This window comes from Sphaerodactylus townsendi, linkage group LG04 (genome assembly GCF_021028975.2).
Source record: "Sphaerodactylus townsendi isolate TG3544 linkage group LG04, MPM_Stown_v2.3, whole genome shotgun sequence".
NCBI classification, from domain to species: Eukaryota; Metazoa; Chordata; class Lepidosauria; order Squamata; family Sphaerodactylidae; genus Sphaerodactylus; species Sphaerodactylus townsendi.
Genome location: NC_059428.1, coordinates 154774943 through 154792521, shown reverse-complemented (window position 1 = coordinate 154792521; position 17579 = coordinate 154774943). Strand labels below are relative to the sequence as shown.

The following is a 17579-nucleotide window of genomic DNA, read 5'->3' as shown; positions in this document are numbered from 1 at the left end:
CCCAGGTATTCCTTGGTGTGTCTCACATCAAAAAACTAACAGAGGTGGTTTGCCATGGCCTGCCTCTGCAAAGTGACCCAGGTATTCCTTGGTGTGTCTCACATCAAAATACTAACAGGTGGTTTGCCATGGCCTGCCTCTGCAAAGTGACCCAGGTATTCCTTGGTGTGTCTCACATCAAAATACTAACAGAGGTGGTTTGCCATGGCCTGCCTCTGCTTAGCAACCCAGGTATTCCTTGGTGTGTTTCACATCAAAATACTAGCAGAGGTAGTTTGCCATTGCCTGCCTCTGCATAGCGACCCAGGTATTCCTTGGTGTGTCTCCCATCAAAATACTAACAGAGATAGTTTGCCATGGCCTGCCTCTGCAAAGTTTTTTCTAATTCCAGGTATTCCCTTTTGGTGCGGTCTCACATCAAAATACTAACAGAGGGTCACATACCCGCCCCTGCAAAGTGACCCAGGTATTCCTGGGTGTGTCTCTACATCAAAATACTAACAGGTGGTTTGCCATGGCTCGTTCTGCAGTGACCCAGGTATTCCTTTGGTGTGGCTCCCCATCAAATACTAACAGAGGTGGTTTGCCATTGCCTGCCCTCTCTGCTTTAGCAACCCAGGTATTCCCTTTGCGTGTTTCTGTCAAAAAATACTAGTAGATGTAGTTTGCCAATAAGTTCGCCTCTGCATAATGCACTCCAGGTATTCCTTGGTGTGTCTCCCATCAAAATACTAACAGAGATAGTTTGCCATGGCCTGCCTCTGCAAAGCGACCCAGGTATTCCTTGGTGTGTCTCACATCAAAATACTAACAGAGGTGGTTTGCCATGGCCTGCCTCTGCAAAGTGACCCAGGTATTCCCGGTGTCTACATCAAAAATACTAACAGAGGTGGTTTGCCATGGCCTGCCTCTGCAAAGTGACCCAGGTATTCCTTGGTGTGTCTCCCATCAAAATACTAACAGAGGTGGTTTGCCATTGCCTGCCTCTGCAAAGTGACCCAGGTATTCCTTGATGTGTCTCCCATCAAAATACTAACAGAGGTGGTTTGCCATTGCCTTCCTCTGCATAGCGACCCAGGTATTCCTTGGTGTGTCTCCCATCAAAATACTAACAGTGGTGGTTTGCCATGGCCTGCCTCTGCAAAGCGACCCAGGTATTCCTTGGTGTGTCTCCCATCAAAATACTAACAGAGGTAGTTTGCCACTGCCTGTCTCTGCAAAGCGACCCAGGTATTCCTTGGTGTGACTCCCATCCAAATACTAACAGAGGTGGTTTGCCATTGCCTGCCTCTGCATAATGACCCTGGTATTTCTTGGTGTGTCTCCCCTCCAAATACTAACAGAGGTGGTTTGCCATGGCCTGCCTCTGCAAAGTGACCCAGGTATTCCTTGGTGTGTCTCTCATCCAAATACTAACAGAGGTAGTTTGCCACTGCCTGCCTCTGCATAGCGACCCAGGTATTCCTTGGTGTGTCTCCCATCAAAATACTGAGGTAGTTTGCCACTGCCTGCCTCTGCATAGTGACTTTGGTATTCCTTGGTGTGTCTCCCATCCAAGCACTTGCCTGGGTCGACCCAGCACAGCTTTCAAAACCGGGCTTCTTAAAACTGACACAATTTTCTAGTGCTTTCATTTTCAAAGGTTAAACGCTGTCAGTGGGGCTTCTTGCTGCTTGGAGAACGGGGGAACACGTAACAATCGGGGGCTGGGCCTTACCATTTTGGATTTGAAGACAGCCGACATCCTGATATAACCCCTGTTGTTTCTCTGGAGATAAAAGTAATAGAAGGGAAACGAGACCCAGAGGTAGACACAGGGAATCCAGAGCAGCACTGTAGTCTGAAAGCACGGGGTCAAGCTTGGGGTGGCCGTGTACCACGTCCGGTTCCAATCCTGCAACACAGGAACAGACCCACTCTAATAAACACTTTCCTGGGAGTAAGCACCACTTAACAGACCTGAGAAGACCTGTTTAAGAGTGCTCTTGAAAGTTAAGGTTCGGAGGATACCGCTGTGTAACGCAGTAGTACAGTCTCACCGCTGTCCAACGCAATGGTTTATTGGAGATCTTTTCAAATTATGTTTGTATTTTGCAATCCATTTGGAGGCACAACAAGGCAGGCGAGCAAAAACGAAGCGAACAAAATGAAATGCGGAACCAGGGAATATTGCTCGAGACTACCTGGGAGCCAGATTTTGAAAAGGAGGAGCGGTGATAGAAGAGCATTTTGCACACACCATGATACGTGGCTAATTCAGACGTTGCTTGAGTTAAAAGGAAATGTCAATCAAGTTCAGCATGAATCTGAATTTGTAGTTCACTCTGCTTTTGAGGGACAATTGAAGGAAAAGGAAGCCGTGGTCCTCTGTTTGCAAGACTTTCCTCTCTCCTCTGATAGAGCAAGTTATAACCCATGAAAGCCAACAGTCCCCACCCCAATAAACCTGCTTAATTTGCAAGGAACCTTAAGCCTAAATTCCTCACGCTCACAAGTCACTCTTTGACTGTGTTCCAAGCTGACTGAAAGAACCAGCAAGAAAGGGAAGCGATCTCCTTATTTCAGGCATGTCCTTGCCTGATTTTGGTTGCGTGGAAGGAGAAGTTAATTTAGCTGAGCAAGAGGGAGCAGGAACTTTGTACAGCCAAAGGATTATCAGATACGGTCTCATGTTGCAGAGCCCTGCAGAGAGCGTGTCCCCGGCAGAGCAGGTGGCAGCCACTCACCCAGAGCTCAGCCGATTCCTCCTGAGAACCACACAGCCAGCTCGCCACGGTCATCTTTCCAGCTTTGGCTTCCAGTCCAGCCTATTCTGATTTGTATTTCTGCAGCTCCTGCTGCCTTTGGGACTGGGATTTCATGCCTCCCTCGTGTGGGGAGGCGGGGCAAGAATGACTGACAGCTCGGAGCAGGTCAACAACTCAAGGAGACAGCCTGGTATAGCTCTTCAGGCACTGGGGATTCCAACACTTGCTTGCAAATTTTTGCAAAGAGAAGAAGGGTTTGGATGTATATCCCACCTTTCTCTCCTGTAAGGAGACTCAAGGTAGCTTACAAGCGCCTTTCCCTTCCTCTCCCCACACCAGACACCTTGTGAGGCGGGTGGGGCTGAGAGAGTTCGGAGAGAACTGTGACTAGCCTAAGGTCACCCAGCAAGAACGCGGGAGTGCGGAAACACATCTGGTTTACCGGATAAGCTGCTGCCGCTCAGGTGGAGGAGTGGGGAATCAAACCCAGTTCTCCAGATTAGAATCCACCTGCTCTTAACCACTACACCACGCTGACTCTCAAGAGAGAATGGAGTGTCATAGTGAGGTGTAGTGGTTAAAAGCGGCAATGTCTTATCTGGAGAACTGAGTTTGACTCTCCACTCCTCCACATGAGCAGCGGAGTCTTATCTGCCAAATTGCATTTGTTTCCCTGCTCCTCCACATGAAGCCTGCTGGGTGACCTTGTTAGTTCATAGATGTCCATAGTTCTATCAGTTTTCTTACCAGCATGGCCAATTGGCCATGCTGACAGAGGTTGATGGGAATTGTAGTTCCTGAACATCTGGAGAGCCGCAGGTTCCCTACCCCTGGGCTAGTCGCACCCCTGTTCTCCCCCATCATTTTATGCTCACAACAATCTAGTGCAGTAGGTTTCACTAGTGAGAGACAGATTGGCTCACGGCCAGCGAAACCTAGTCCCCCCAGAAGTGGTAAACCAGTGTCTGAAAAGCGCACCAGATTGCAAGGGGGTGGGGTGTCCTCCAAGTACAAATATCCAGCACACAGAAAAATGAGCATTATCAAAAGATTGCTAGGGCAGAAAGTCAGAACCCTGACATGCTAGTTTTCTTGTGCAGGGATTTTTAAAACTGAGGTTTACTGAATCATGGGAAACCCTAGGTCCAAGCTGAGCAGGTGGCCCAGAAATAGGCTTTTCGTATATTACGTTTTTAGATTACAAGACTGATCCTCTTGACTGGCAAACGGCGATGCTTTCCTTGATTTGTCCACATGAAACCTGGGTCACACACCTTTAAACCGCTGTTTACGTGCATCTGAGAACTCAGAGGAATTCGCAGGAAGCCCCAAACACGAGCGAAAACTGCTCTAGACCACAAGGTTACAGTCAGGAGCAAAGTCCGGTGAGTCCCAAGCGCCAGGTTTGTTGTAAAATTACTGATACGCTGAGGCTGGTAAATTATTCTCCCGGGCAGAAAAGTGGCAAGAAAGGCCAGCCAAAATTTGCAAAGACACTATTGCAAAGATGGCGACTGGTTTAGTTCTGTACGTGCACCAACCGATGGCGTGGATCAAACGCTCCAAAACACTGAAATGCCACTATTATTTGGGTCTTCTTAACACTGCCAAAAATCTTTCTGTAAGCCAGATCAAACAAAAAACTAAACAGGGTTAGAACCTTCTAAGACAACTGATGTCAATAGGTTGTTTAAGACAGCACAGCAACAAAGTACCTGCCCAGCAATTCATATCCACATTCAAATGTATGTTTTATTTTTATTTATTTATTTATTTATTAGGCTTATATACCGCCCAACCCCCGAAAGGCTCTGGGCGGTGAACAACATAAAATTCAGTACAAAAAACATAAAATCAAATATCATTTAACCACTAAATACATAAGTTAAAAGCAGCAATTCATACACAATACAATAATGCAATATAACAATGCCCGCTAGATCCCTCTTAGACCCTCCCAAGAGGGGAGGAAAAAAAAGGGTGGGTCCTATAGGTGGTAGTGGACCCTGTACATAAGATAGAATTTCAGCGGCTGGACACTCCAAAGGTCTTTATGAACAACTTGTCTTGCAAGCCCCTGGCGGATTACTCGCCATCCCGCGAGGGCCCTGACAGCATTACGAGGAAGACCCTGTTCCACCAGGCAGGGGCCAGCGGCTGTAAAAAGCCCTGTATAAGCCCGAAAGTTGCCTTGGCCAGCCGCATTATGGAGGGGCTAGGGACTGCGGCACAGTTGGCCTCCGCTGAGCGCCAAGGGCGCGAAGTTAGGGACATATGGGTAATGCGTTCCTCGGCGTAATGAGCTGTTGCTCCAGGCTTCTGCGTAAGGCCTTCAAAAAAGGCTTAAGCACCCTTGGCCCTTGAATATGATTCTGTTAATTAAACTGGGAGCCAATGGAGGCAGGCAAAATATTGGTGCCCACCCTATGTTCTAAGACAACCCCCGTGGAGTGTCAATAGGTTGTTTAAGACCAGCAAACTCCGGATCAATCTCTAAGGGTACCTGGCCCGCCAGAGCAATTACATAATAGTCCACATTCAAATGTATGTTGCTAGGGTACAGCTGCTCAGACATGCTATGGGTCACCCAGATCCAACCAAAATATCACAGAACTTGAAACTGAAATACCTTTATTGGCATACTATCACAGGTGGGATTCAGGGGGTTCCGAAGGTTCTGTAGAACCTGTTGTTCAAATTTAAAATATCACTTTTTTAAATACTTAAAATAAAAAAGTGATATTAAAAATATTTTTAAATACTTTTAAACAGTCATTATTTGAATCCCACCACCATCGGAACCTGTTGTTAAAATGTTTGAATCCCACCACTGCATACTATACCGATTAACCTCCACGAAAGACACAGGTAAAAATAAGGTTAAAAAAATTACAAGGATTAAAATTTGAATTAAAATTACGGCAATACGGTAACTTATACAAGGAATCAGTTTAAAAGAAACGTCGCCATTTAGGCAAGCTTCATTTTTAGTATTAGTGTAAAAAACCTAGCTACCAACCTAGTGGTTTTTGGATCGTTATCAGAGAATAGAAATGAGAGTAGTTTCTTTTGATCCATGTTATTTAAGGCTGTGCTAAGACGGAGTGCAGGGTGACGTAACCCTGACATGCTGACAGATCTGACCAAATTATCACCCAGATCCAACCAAAATCTCACATAAAAATCCACATCCAACCAAAATATCGTGTAAAAAACATGTTAACAAATGAGAGTAGTTTCTTTTGATCCATGTTATTTAAAGCTGTGCTGACGGAGTGCAGGGTGACGTAACTCTGACATGCCGACAGATGTGACCAAAATATCACCCAGATCCAACCAAAATCTCACATAAAAACCCAGATCCAACCAAAATATCACGTAAAAATTATGTTAACAAAAAACTGGTTAACAAACAGCAATTTCTGTATGCATCATATGTCCGTCCCCCCCCAGCCGTTTCTTTACATTTATGTCCTCCAGGGAGCTTGGGAACGGGTGCGAGGTCACTCATATTATCCTCACTACAACCCTGTGAGGTAGGTTAGCACAAGACAGTAGGATTGCCAAGCTCCAGGAGATGGCTGGAGATCTCTCCCCATTACAACTGATCTCCAAGCGACAGAGATCAGTTCACCTGGAGAAAATGGGCACTGTTGAAGGTGGACCTTCCCAAACTGTGGCCATCTTCAGGTGCCGTCCCCAAAATCTACAGGTATTTCCAAAGGCAACACCTCCTTTGCCCTTAATAAAGTGGGCTACTGAATTTAGAACCACAGACCTGCAACTTTTTTGCCTGCTTCTCCTCACCAGAGGGAACGGCTTCTCTTCAATGCCAGCCTCCATAACAGGAAGCAATTTCTTACCCAGAGGTGGGATCCAGCAGGTTCTCATAGGTTCCCGAGAGTAGGTTACTAATTATTTGTGTGTGCCGAGAGGGTGATTCACCTGGTGATTTTGCCCCCGCGGATTTTGATGCCTGTAGCCAAGCCCTCCTCTCAGCAGTAGCGCATAGCAGAACTTGAAGCAGTCTAGCAAAGAGGTGCTGCCACCGGGCGTTCATGGCAACCCTAGCTCTCGGGCGCAGGCACTCCGCTTCCCCTCGACCAAAGGACCAGGCACAGGTGGCTCTGGGCGCCCTTGCCACAGCGCCCTGAAAGTAATGGCCCTCTGCCCCCCAGAATGCCTTTTGCTGGCCACACCCCCCCGCCATGCCCCACCTCGCCCCATTGGCAACCTACATCAATGTTTGAATCCCACCACCATTGGTAAATTGCTACTAGATCGAATTTCTTTTGATCCCACCACTGTTCTTATCCCTTGGAAGCCTGTACAGGAAGTGCTCCTCTTCACTACATCTGGATGTAAACATTTTGACAGCGAAGAAAGCTGACAGGAAAGGAGTCGATTCCTTTGAGAAGTGGCATCGGAGGAGAGTTTTATGGACACCGTGAACTGCCCAAAAGACAAATTTGGTGTTTCCTAAATCAAGAGAAGGCTGAACTCCCTCTGGAAGCTAAAACGACCAAACTGCAGTTATTGTATTTTGGTCACATTATGAGAAGAGTCACTGAAAAAGACAATGCTAGGAAAAGCTGAAGGCAGCTAGAAAAGAAAACGACCCAACTTGAGATGGATTGTCTCAGTCAAGGAGGCCAAGGCAAGGCCTCAGCAATAGAACATTTTAGAGGACATTGATTTGTAGGATCGCCATAAAGTGGAAGGGACACATGAGACACCTCATTGCTCAAAGCTGAAGGCCCTAAATAAGATGGATGGACTCTAAAGGAAGAAATGCTACAAGAGCTGAGCAAGGTTGTTCATGATAGGACATTTTGGGAGGACACTGATTTATAGGGTCGCCATAAATTGGAAGGGACATATGAGAAGACAAAACTCGTTGGAAAAGACAATAATGTTGGGAAAAGCTGAAGGCAGCAGGAAAAGAGGAAGACAATAATGCTAGGGAAAGCTGAAGCCCCCAAATGTAGGCTGACCAGACGTCCCGCTTTTGGCGGGACAGTACCGCCTTCAAACAATTTGTCCCGCATCCCACGGGTTATTTCAATTGTCCCGATTTTTGGAAGGCTGCTGCACTGCCTTCTGGGGCGCAAGGCAGTGCGGCAGCCTCCCGCGCGCACGGCCGCAGGAGCACGGCCTTCTGGGGCGCTGCCGTTTCCCGCCCTGTCACAGGGCGGGAAACGGCAGCACCCCAGAAGACCGTGTGCTCCTGTGGCTGCATGTGCATGCGCGCGTGGCCACCCACCTACCTGCCCGTCCCGGTTCACAAAGGTGACCATCTGGTCACCTTACCCAAATGAGATGGATGATGAAGAAGAGTTTGGATTTATACCCCACCTTTCTCTCCTGCAAGGAGACTCAAGATGGCTTACAAGCTCCTTTCCCTTCCTCTCCCCACAACAGACACCTTGTGAGGTGGGTGGGGCTGAGAGAGTCCTGAGAGAACTGTGACTGGCCCAAGGTCACCCAGTAGGAACGCAGGAGTGTGGAACCACATCTGGTTCACCAGCTAAGCCTCTGCCACTCAGGTGGAGAAGTGGGGAGTCAAACCCAGTTCTCCAGATTACAGTCCACCTGCTCTTAACCACTACACCACGCTGAAAGGAAAGGAAGGCTGCAAGACCTGAGCAAGGCTGTGAATGACAGGACATTTTGGAGGACACTGATTTATAGGGTGGCCCTAAATTGGAGGGGACTTGATGCCACTGCACATGTAACCCAGGTCCAATAGGGGGGGCTAAAGAGCTCATATTTTCCATACAAGGAAGAAAGGGCTCCAATTTCCCTCAGATCTGTTAGAGGCCTGTGACTGGAGCCAGCCTACTTCACAGAGTTCTGTTACTATGAACTATATTTGAATATTTCAGGGCTACCCTTGAAGGCTTGACAATCAGGAGAGAGGGCTCAGCAAAGAACAGCAAAGCTGCAAGTCCATCCACAGTGCCACAGGATGCAGCTAGAGAAATCTGCAAAGGACTGAGACCCTGCTAGCCTGTTTTGCAAAACAGGCCAGAACTAGTACAGGTTGATTGTGGTTTCTGCACTGGTTCACTATATTTCATTGCTGTATTGCACATTATTGTTATAATGAACAGAGAACAGATTTAAAGTCTCTTTGTTGTAAGTGGGGTGAATGGTATGGAGCACAAGGTGGGATCACACTGTCAGAGACTTGAACTCCTTTCCCATTAAAGATAATATCCCTCTTAAACCCTAAGTTGGGTTACACACATACACACACTACTAAGCTTGGCTCATGATGTCGCCTGGGTGCGCTGGGTCCTCCCTGCCGGTAGGTGGCAGCAGCGCCCCCTCTTTCCCGCTTCCGCCCGACTCCGTTGGGGACTGCGGCTGCCCCCGCGTGTCTTCCTGCGAGCTCTGCGGGTCTGCCGCCGGGATGCCTCGGGGGTGGGCGCCGGTGCTTCTCTCCTTGTGGGCCTCCTTGGTCCAGGCTTCCGAGGACATCGTGGTGGGCTGCGGCGGCTTCGTCAAGTCTGACGTGGAGATCAACTATTCCCTGATCGAGGTGAGCGGGGAGGGAAGGGGTGCCTGGCAAGAGGAGCTGCAAGGGGAGGTTGCATTGGGGGTGGGCGGGGAGGAATGCATTGGGGGAGTTTGCATCTTGGGGGTTAAATGCATTTGGGAGGGGTTGCATTTTGCGGGAGGAAGTGCCCTGGATCTCCTGCTAGTTTTTGCACAGAGTTAAGAGACTTAGAATGCTGCTTTTTGCCCATAATTGAGAAGAAGGGGGGGGGGGGTTGGATTTATTCCTCACTTTTCTCTCCTGTAAGGAGACTCAAAGGGTCCCCTCCTCTCCCTACAACAGATACCTGGTGAGGTAGGCGGGGCTGAGGTAGTTCTGAATGGACTGTGACTAGCTCAAGGTCACCCAGCAGGAGTGTAGGAGTGTGGAAACTCATCTGGTTCCCCAGATAAGCCTCTGCCGCCTGCATGCTGGGTCTAGGAATGCCAGCCTCCAGGGGGGACCTGGGGACTTCCCTTGGAGAAAATGGGAGGGTCAGCTCTATAGTATTGTTCCGCATTGAGGTCCTTCCTCCTAGGGGTATTGGCCTCCCAAGTGGGGCCAGGGGATCCCCTGAGAATGACAGCTCATTTCCAGGCTGCAGAGGTCAGTTCCCTTGGACCAAATGGCTGCTCTAGGGGGTGAACTCTATGGCATTGTCTCCAACTGAGGTCTCTGTCCTGCCCAAGCTCCATCACCAAAGCTTCCGGAATCTCCCAACCTGGATCTGGCAACCCTACCCCCATCCATAGCCAGTGCCCGGGGAGCCCTGCAAACCCTAGCTTGGAGGGGGTGGTGGTTTACAAACAGGGCGAAGAAACGTATTTGTTATTTTCTGGGAATAAAAAGCACAGTGTTTTACTTTGGCTTTACTTTGGCAAAGTTGGCTCCTTTTCAGTCCTGCCCTTTCCCAAGAGGCATTGGCTTGGCAGACCAAGATCGACCAGTTCTTCATATTCCGCTTGCGTTGTGAGTGTGTTGCAAGTCTTTTGCATTTAAAAAATTGCCACAGCCTTGTGCAACGTTCTCTGAGGAGCAGCATTTCGCTGGGCCCGGCCTGAAACAGAAGTGTTAGCACGGTTGTCAGTAGTCGCTTCGGATCTCTCCAGGGAGAAAAAAGAGGTCTCAATATTGAAATAAAATAAATGCCTCTGCTGAAGCTCAGAAATCAGACCCCTCCACACCTCTTCCCTGGGTTTTCTGTGGCTGTGGAGCAGAGGGCTCTCAGATTTCACGAGGGTGCGGAGGAGGCAGAAATAGTGTAGAGAAGAAAGAAGAGTTTTGGGTTTTTTATATGCCTTTCTGTCCTTTCAGAAAACTCAAGGCAGCTTATAAACTCCTTTCCCTTCCTCCTGCCCTAGCAACCTTGTGAGGTGAAAGTCCTGAGAGAACTGTGACTAGCCAAAGGTCACCCAGCAGCCTTCATGTGGAGGAGCAGGGAAACACATCCGGTTCTCCAGATAAGACTCCGCCGCTCATGTGGCGCAGTGGGGAGTCAAACCTGGTTCTCCAGATTAGAATCCACCTGCTCTTAACCACTACACCACGTGTAGTAGTTCGCCTCTGACTGGGGATTTGCACATGGGTCTCTCAGACCCTCTTCTGTCCTGCCATGGAAGTGTATCGCTGTTGGCTTTTGGCTCAAGTTTTCAATAGAAGATGCTCTTCCATTTCTGGGGTAGAAGCAGGTAATTCCTGCTTTTGTAAATCTGGATGGTTGGTGACTCCGTGCTTAACCGGTACGACATTATTGTTACTCCTGTTGTTTTGTTCCTTTGCAGATCAAATTGTACACAAAGCATGGGACTCTGAAATATCAAACTGACTGTGCTCCCAATAACGGTTACTTCATGATTCCCCTGTATGACAAGGTAAACCACCCTGTAATATTGTGCCTAAGAGAGAGAGAGACTTGTCTCTATTTCTATCTTGCTTTTGTAACTAATGGCAAAGTCTGAATGCAGACTGTATCCAATACTGAATAACCGAGATGTATCCATTTAAAACGCACACTTTTGTTGTGTTTGTTTTTTACTATTTTTATTTATTTATTATTTATATTTCTATACCACCCTCCCCGAAGGCTCAGCCTGTGATTGTCATTTGTGGCATAAAAGAGTATCAGCTTCTGTGAAGCCTTGTAGCTTGCAGGCAACTCTTAGCTACCGCCAGATAAAACAGTAGTTGCTGTCCGGCTACCTCTAATTGAATCCTGAGGTCTGCTGTGATAGTTGTAGGCCTAAGTTCAATTTTTCTTCATTTATTTGGGGTCGTTATAGACCTGCTAAATGGCACACGGATGTCTTAGTGGATGTTTAGTCTCACATCGCTTTTGGGAGCGAATTCCCTTAATCCGTATTCTGAAGGGGCTGACGTTGCATGTCCCTGCTGAAATATCTTTCTGAGGCAGAAATCTATGTCTGCCACCCCCTTCAGCTTGCAATCCTTTTTGGACAAGCCAGGGAGTTCCCTTGGAAAAATGCCCTGATGTGCGTGGAAGTCTGTTTAGGTGCAGTAGTAGGTTCTTATTGAGACTCCAGGATGTTATGGATCATTGGTCTTCCATCAGCCCCTGCCAGCATGGCCAATTGACCATGCTGGCAGGGGCTGATGGGAATTGTACTCCATAACATCTGGAGTGCCAAAGGTTCGCCACCATGGGCCTGGTGGCTTCAGACTGTCTGCTCCTTAAATTAACAGGAAGTGCTAAAAAAAAAATCCCGACGAGAATTACTTTGAAATGTATGAAGAGCATCGTCATCTAAAAATGTCAATGGCTGATTTTCTGTGAAGAAGAAAATGACTGGGATTTTGTGGTGACGTCTTTTGTGATCTTTCCTTTTAGGGGGATTTTGTCCTTAAAATTGAACCTCCCCTAGGGTGGAGTTTTGGTATGTATCTGTTTATTGAAATCGTTTTTTGTGCTGCTTTGCTTTAGGACTTTTCTTCCTTTGTCTTGGCAATCCCCCCTCCCCAATGGTTTACCCAGAGAATGAACAACTTCAGAAGCCCACAGGAGTTTAAAACTTCTGTCCTTCTACCAACCGCCTGCTGACTTCTGTGTTGTTGTTATCATTGCCCGTATCATTGCCTGTAGAGCCAGCATGGCGTAGTGGTTAAGAGCAGGTGGACTGTAATCTGGAGAACCGGGTTTGATTTCCCACTCCTCCACCTGAGTGGCAGAGGCTTATCTGGTGAACCAGAGGTGTCTCCGCACTCCTGCGTTCCTGCTGGGTGACCTTGGGCTAGTCACAAACCTGTCAGGACTCTTTCAGCCTCACCTACCTCACAAGGTGTCTGTTGTGGGGAGAGGAAGGGAAAGCAGTTTGTAAGCACCTTTGAGTTTATTTACAGGAGGGAAAGGTGGGGTATCAATCCAAACTCCTCCTCCTCCTCCTTCCTCTTCTTCTTCTTCTTCTTCTTCTTCTCCTCCTCCTCCTCCTTCCTCTTCTTCTTCTCCTCCTCCTCCTCCTCCTCCTCCTTCTTCTTCTTCTTCTTCTTCCTCCTCCCCCCAGAGTTAATACTGGAAGGGAGGTGTCCATTTTGATCGCTGAAGCCAGGCAATGATGGGAGAGTTAGGTTCCATCTCCCATGATGCTTTGGGCCTGCTCTGAATTGAGGCCACACCTGTTTAGTTCTAACCAACACTGGGAAGATTCTGCTGCAGAGCTTCAGGGACGGCAGTATCCCTTTTATTAGAAGGCAGAACTGCTCCTTCAAAAGACTGTTAAATATCACAAGCGCAGTGAGCTATACAATTGGCAAGTGTTGGAGTTCTCTAGTTCAGGAATCTCCAGATAAAATTCAGGATCCACACCCCATCAGCCTCTGTCAGCATGGCCAATTGGCCATGCTGGTAGGGGCTGATGGGAATTGTAGTTCCTGAACATCTGGAGAGCCGCAGGTTCCCTACCCCTGCCCTAGCCGAAATAAAATAATTTTAAAAGGTCGCTGGTGAAAACAAATGTGTTTTTATTTCTGCTTCCGTAGCAAAGACACACGCGTGGCCCAAATAAATAGATTCTTTTCAGCATAATCCCATGTGGAGTTCCTCTGATCTCCCCAATCAGGGGACTTCAACTTGCAAAACGACCTCTTGAATGTACAGCTCAGCCCAAAATGGAAGGCTGAGAAGCTGCTGTGAAGTTTGCCAAGGAGGATGGTGTGCATTCCGACTTCTTTCATTTCCTCCTTTCTCTTTTTTTTCCCTCCAGAGCCGACCAGCGTGGACATCCATGTGGACGGGATCAATGACATTTGTACTAAAGGAGGCGACATTAATTTTGTCTTTACAGGCTTCTCTGTGAATGGGAAGGTGAGATCTCTTTTCCTTGAGCTCTGACCTTTAGGCCGTATTTCACCCCTACCTGCTCCTCCACAGCTTGATTCCCTGTCGCTTGTCCTGTGGAGGAAGAACGGGGCTGTGCGGGTTTTACTTGAAATTAAGATGGTTCTGCCTTAATTCCGGCAGGTTCTGAGCAAAGGTCAAGATCTCGGCCCTGCAGGAGTTCTGGTTGCACTAAAGAATGCTGGTTCGGAGGTGGCCATTCAGGCAACAGCAACTCAGCCTGGAGGAAAGTGAGTATAAATGGTTTGAGCTGGGGTATAAGCCTGAAGCTAACTTTGCGCTTGTCAGACCCCTTCCGCACATGCGGAATAATGCACTTTCAATCCACTTTCACAATTGTTTGCCAGTGGATTTTGCTATTTATTTATTTATTTATTTATTTATTTATTTATTATGAGATTTATAAGCCGCCTCACCCCTGAAGGGCTCGAGGCGGCTCACAAAATAGCTGCACTTTAAACAACAATCAGCAAAACATTTCAAATACAAGAATGCAGCTTAATTCATTAAAAACTTAAAACTTTAAAAGCTTGAATAACAATTACAAGTTACATACAACAAAGCACCCGATCTAAAGGCCAGCGGAGGGAGGGGATAGGTAGGACCCAAGATGGAAATCAGGGCCTGACCAGATGGAAGGCAGCAGCCTCAATGGGGGGGTGGGGGTGATAAAACCGCGGCCAGCCCCCCCAAAGGCCCGGTGGAATAGCTCAGTCTTACAGGCCCCGCTGCATAGTGCATTGAAAGTGAACTGAAAGTGCATTATTCTGCACGTGCGGAAGGGGCCTCAGTGTATTTTTTGAAAGCAGATTGCCTCCAGTGGTACCTTTCAGACCAATGAAGTTTTATCTTTGGTATAAGCTTTTGTGTACATGTACTCGTTGTCAGATGCACGGGAAAGCTACCGTGAATAAAACGTGGTCAGCAATCATCTCTCTAACCTCTGTGCAGAAGTCCCCCCCCCCTCGCAGAACTGAACCACCCGTGAGAGCTCCCCCCAATCTGCACTTCACTCATACAGTTTCTGTGCGACCACGCAACTTAACACAGAGCATGGCTTGTTGGCCTTAAAGCATGTCATTGGACTGAATTTGTTTTCCACTGCTTCACAATAACACAGCTACTTCCATGAATGTATTGCATTTGGCCCAGCAAACTTTCCAAACCTAGCACCTGCTGAGCTGTGAGCCTGTGGCAGGAAGTTATGTGACATTGGCGCCAGGCAGATGGATCCAGGGTATGACATCAGTGATGTCAACCCGGCACTGAATAGTTCTCCAAGGAAACCGGGAACATAAGCCATGTCGGGAGCGGTGTATTGTAGAGAGGAGCAAGCCAAGGGTTAGAGCCATGAAGAAATGTCTCCATTACGGAGTAATGTTGCCTCGCTGTTGGAGGCATGGCACTCTTGCAGCTTGGGCAGCCAGCCCTTCCAAATGGCGGCGGTGGCGGTGGGAGGAGGAGGAGTTTGGATTTATACCCCACCTTTCTCTCCTGTAAGGAGACTCAAGGTGGCTTCCAAGCTCCTTTCCCTTCCTCTCCCCTCGACAGACACCTTGTGAGGTAGGTGAGGCTGAGAGAGTTCAGAATGAACTGTGACTAGCCCAAGGTCACCCAGCAGGAATGTAGGAGAGCGGAAACACATATGGTTCACCAGATAAGCCTCTGCCACTCAGGTGGAGGAGTGAGGAATCAAACCCGGTTCTCCAGATTAGAATCCACCTGCTCTTCACCACTACACCATGTTGGCCTTGGGGTTGAGGACTGCTGTGCTAGATTGCAGAGCTGCGGTCGCATGTGAATAGAATGCCAATTTTAAAATAATCTGGTGGAAATGCTTAATAACGGTCAGTCAACCTCCAAATCCCTTTCCCCTTCGGCAGGTTCACCTTCTTCAAAGTGCTGCCCGGAGAATACGAGATCTTTGCTTCTCATCCAACCTGGACGCTGAAAGAGGTGAGTGCCAGCACATGTGGAACTACGATGGAGATGCTCCTTCCGCATCCTCACCTGTGTTGTCAAGGAAAAGCTGATGATGTCGCTGTTGGCCATCAGACGGGGCCTTCTGGGTTTTGTGAGCTCTGAGCAAGTTGGTTTTTGGGATACCATGTGAAGGTTAGTTACTTGAAGAGCCTTCTGGATTTGATTTGTTGGCGATGACCCTGTTTCTCTCCTTCAGGCGGTCACGACGGTGCGAGTGACCAATTCCAACGCTTATGCCTCCGGCCCTCTCACTGTAGCTGGTTACAATGTTTCAGGGTTGGTCCGAAGCGACGGAGAACCCATGAAAGGCGTCATGTTCCTTCTTTTCTCCTCTTCGGTAACCAAAGAGGTAGGACGTTTTCCAAGAGGTTTTTATTCCTTGTATCCACCTGCTCTTAACCACTAGAGCAACCATTCTCAACCAGGGTTCCCTGGCACCCTGGGGTGCCGTGAGCATGTCCCAGGGGTACCGCGGCAACACTACCGCCCCCCCCCCTCATTTTTGTCGTGTCTCCCACTGGCGCCAGCAAGGACATGGAGCTGGCCCATGGGGCAGGGCCTGCCACAAGGTCAGCAGCCACCCCCACCCGCAGTGCTACCCTTCACCCTGGGAGGGGAAGGTGGGGTGTGTGGCAAGCAGGGGCAATGGGAGGGGAAGGTGGAGGGTGGCGGCAGGGGTACCGTGAGATATGAAGAGTGAGGTCAAGGGTACCCTGACCTCGAAAAGGTTGGGAAACACTGCACTAGAGTCTAGACCACACTGGCTCTTGTACCCTTGGTGCTCTCTTGCTGTGATCTTCTGGCTGATCCATTACATGACTTGCGCTAGCAGATGGTTCTTGTGAATATCTGCCTTGTTTTATACAGGACATCATGGGATGCAAAACTGCTCCAGTGGACGGCTTCCCATTAAAGGAAGATCCTCTCACCTACCTGTGCAATGTTATCTCCAAAGAGGATGGCTCGTTCACCTTCCTGTCTTTGCCCAGTGGGAAATACACTGTGGTAGGTATCAGCAAAGGTGATTTCTTTCTTCTATAAGACTCCTCCTTCAAAGTGGCATGTTCAGGTCAATGTGGCTTCGTGGTGGAGGGTGCTGAGGAGGCAAATGTGTTTTCACACCTGAGTTGACCGTGTCTTGCTTTTTTAATCCCTTATCTCAGGGGTGGCCAACCTATGGCACTCCAGATGTTCACAGACTACAATTCCCATCAGCCAACTGGCCATGCTGGCAGGGGCTGATGGGAATTGTAGTCCATGAACATCTGGAGTGCCATAGGTTGGCCATCCCTACCTTATCTTGTCAAGGAATCTGAAATTGCTTAACAAATGGGTCACAAGGGGCGAAAGATTGAACACATGAAGCAGCCTTATGCTGTGTTAGACATTTGTCAGTCAAGATCAGTCGTCTGTCCCCTTTTCCGGGGAAGATGGCGCTCTTGGAGTTCTCTGCCGTACGTTATCTGTAGTTCTTAAAGGACTTTCCCCATATAAGCCTCGTGAAATAACAGATCAGTGCTCTCAAGTGCAGAAATGTGTGTCCCCTGAAATGGCTCTCCTGGTATGACTTTTAGAGAGATGGCTCAAAATCTGTCCTTTTTTCTCCCAGATACCATTTTACAGAGGGGAGAGAATTACATTTGACGTCGCGCCCTCCCGACTGGACTTCACGGTAGAGCACGACAGTTTGAAAATCGAGGTAAGTTGAGCGCGTGTGCTTTTCAAACCAAGTTTTGTATGTTGAGTTGCGACAAAAACTGTGCGAGGGGGTCAGGGGACTCCTTTGTGATCTGTCGGAGTTGGGAAAGGTCTGTACTGAAGACATTAAACCCCTTCCCAAAAAGGAAAGGAAACTGTCAGGTCCCTTCTGCACATGCAAAATAATGCACATTCAATCCACTTTCACAATTTGTGGATATTGCTATTCTGCACAGTAAAATCCAGCTTCAAAGTGGTTTGA

General features: G+C 48.2%; 2 protein-coding genes across 2 annotated transcripts in view; one reads left to right on the top strand and one right to left on the bottom strand.

The window, feature by feature from the left end:
• LOC125431416 (ATP-binding cassette sub-family C member 6-like) overlaps nucleotides 1-2780 on the bottom strand; it is a 35324-nt gene extending 32544 nt beyond the window's left edge. The window contains exons 1-2 of the mRNA XM_048494181.1: nucleotides 2727-2780; nucleotides 1718-1894 (exon numbers count right to left, since the gene is read on the bottom strand). Coding sequence (XP_048350138.1) covers nucleotides 1718-1894; nucleotides 2727-2780 — 231 coding nt within the window. The remainder of the gene's footprint in view (nucleotides 1-1717; nucleotides 1895-2726) is intronic.
• A 6321-nt stretch (nucleotides 2781-9101) lies between these two features.
• Nucleotides 9102-17579, top strand: part of LOC125431643 (nodal modulator 1-like) — a 33743-nt gene continuing 25265 nt past the window's right edge. The window contains exons 1-9 of the mRNA XM_048494634.1: nucleotides 9102-9291; nucleotides 11070-11159; nucleotides 12134-12179; nucleotides 13503-13603; nucleotides 13760-13866; nucleotides 15520-15592; nucleotides 15816-15968; nucleotides 16487-16624; nucleotides 17229-17318. Of these exons, the coding sequence (XP_048350591.1) occupies nucleotides 9163-9291; nucleotides 11070-11159; nucleotides 12134-12179; nucleotides 13503-13603; nucleotides 13760-13866; nucleotides 15520-15592; nucleotides 15816-15968; nucleotides 16487-16624; nucleotides 17229-17318 (927 nt within the window). The 5' untranslated portion in view covers nucleotides 9102-9162. The remainder of the gene's footprint in view (nucleotides 9292-11069; nucleotides 11160-12133; nucleotides 12180-13502; nucleotides 13604-13759; nucleotides 13867-15519; nucleotides 15593-15815; nucleotides 15969-16486; nucleotides 16625-17228; nucleotides 17319-17579) is intronic.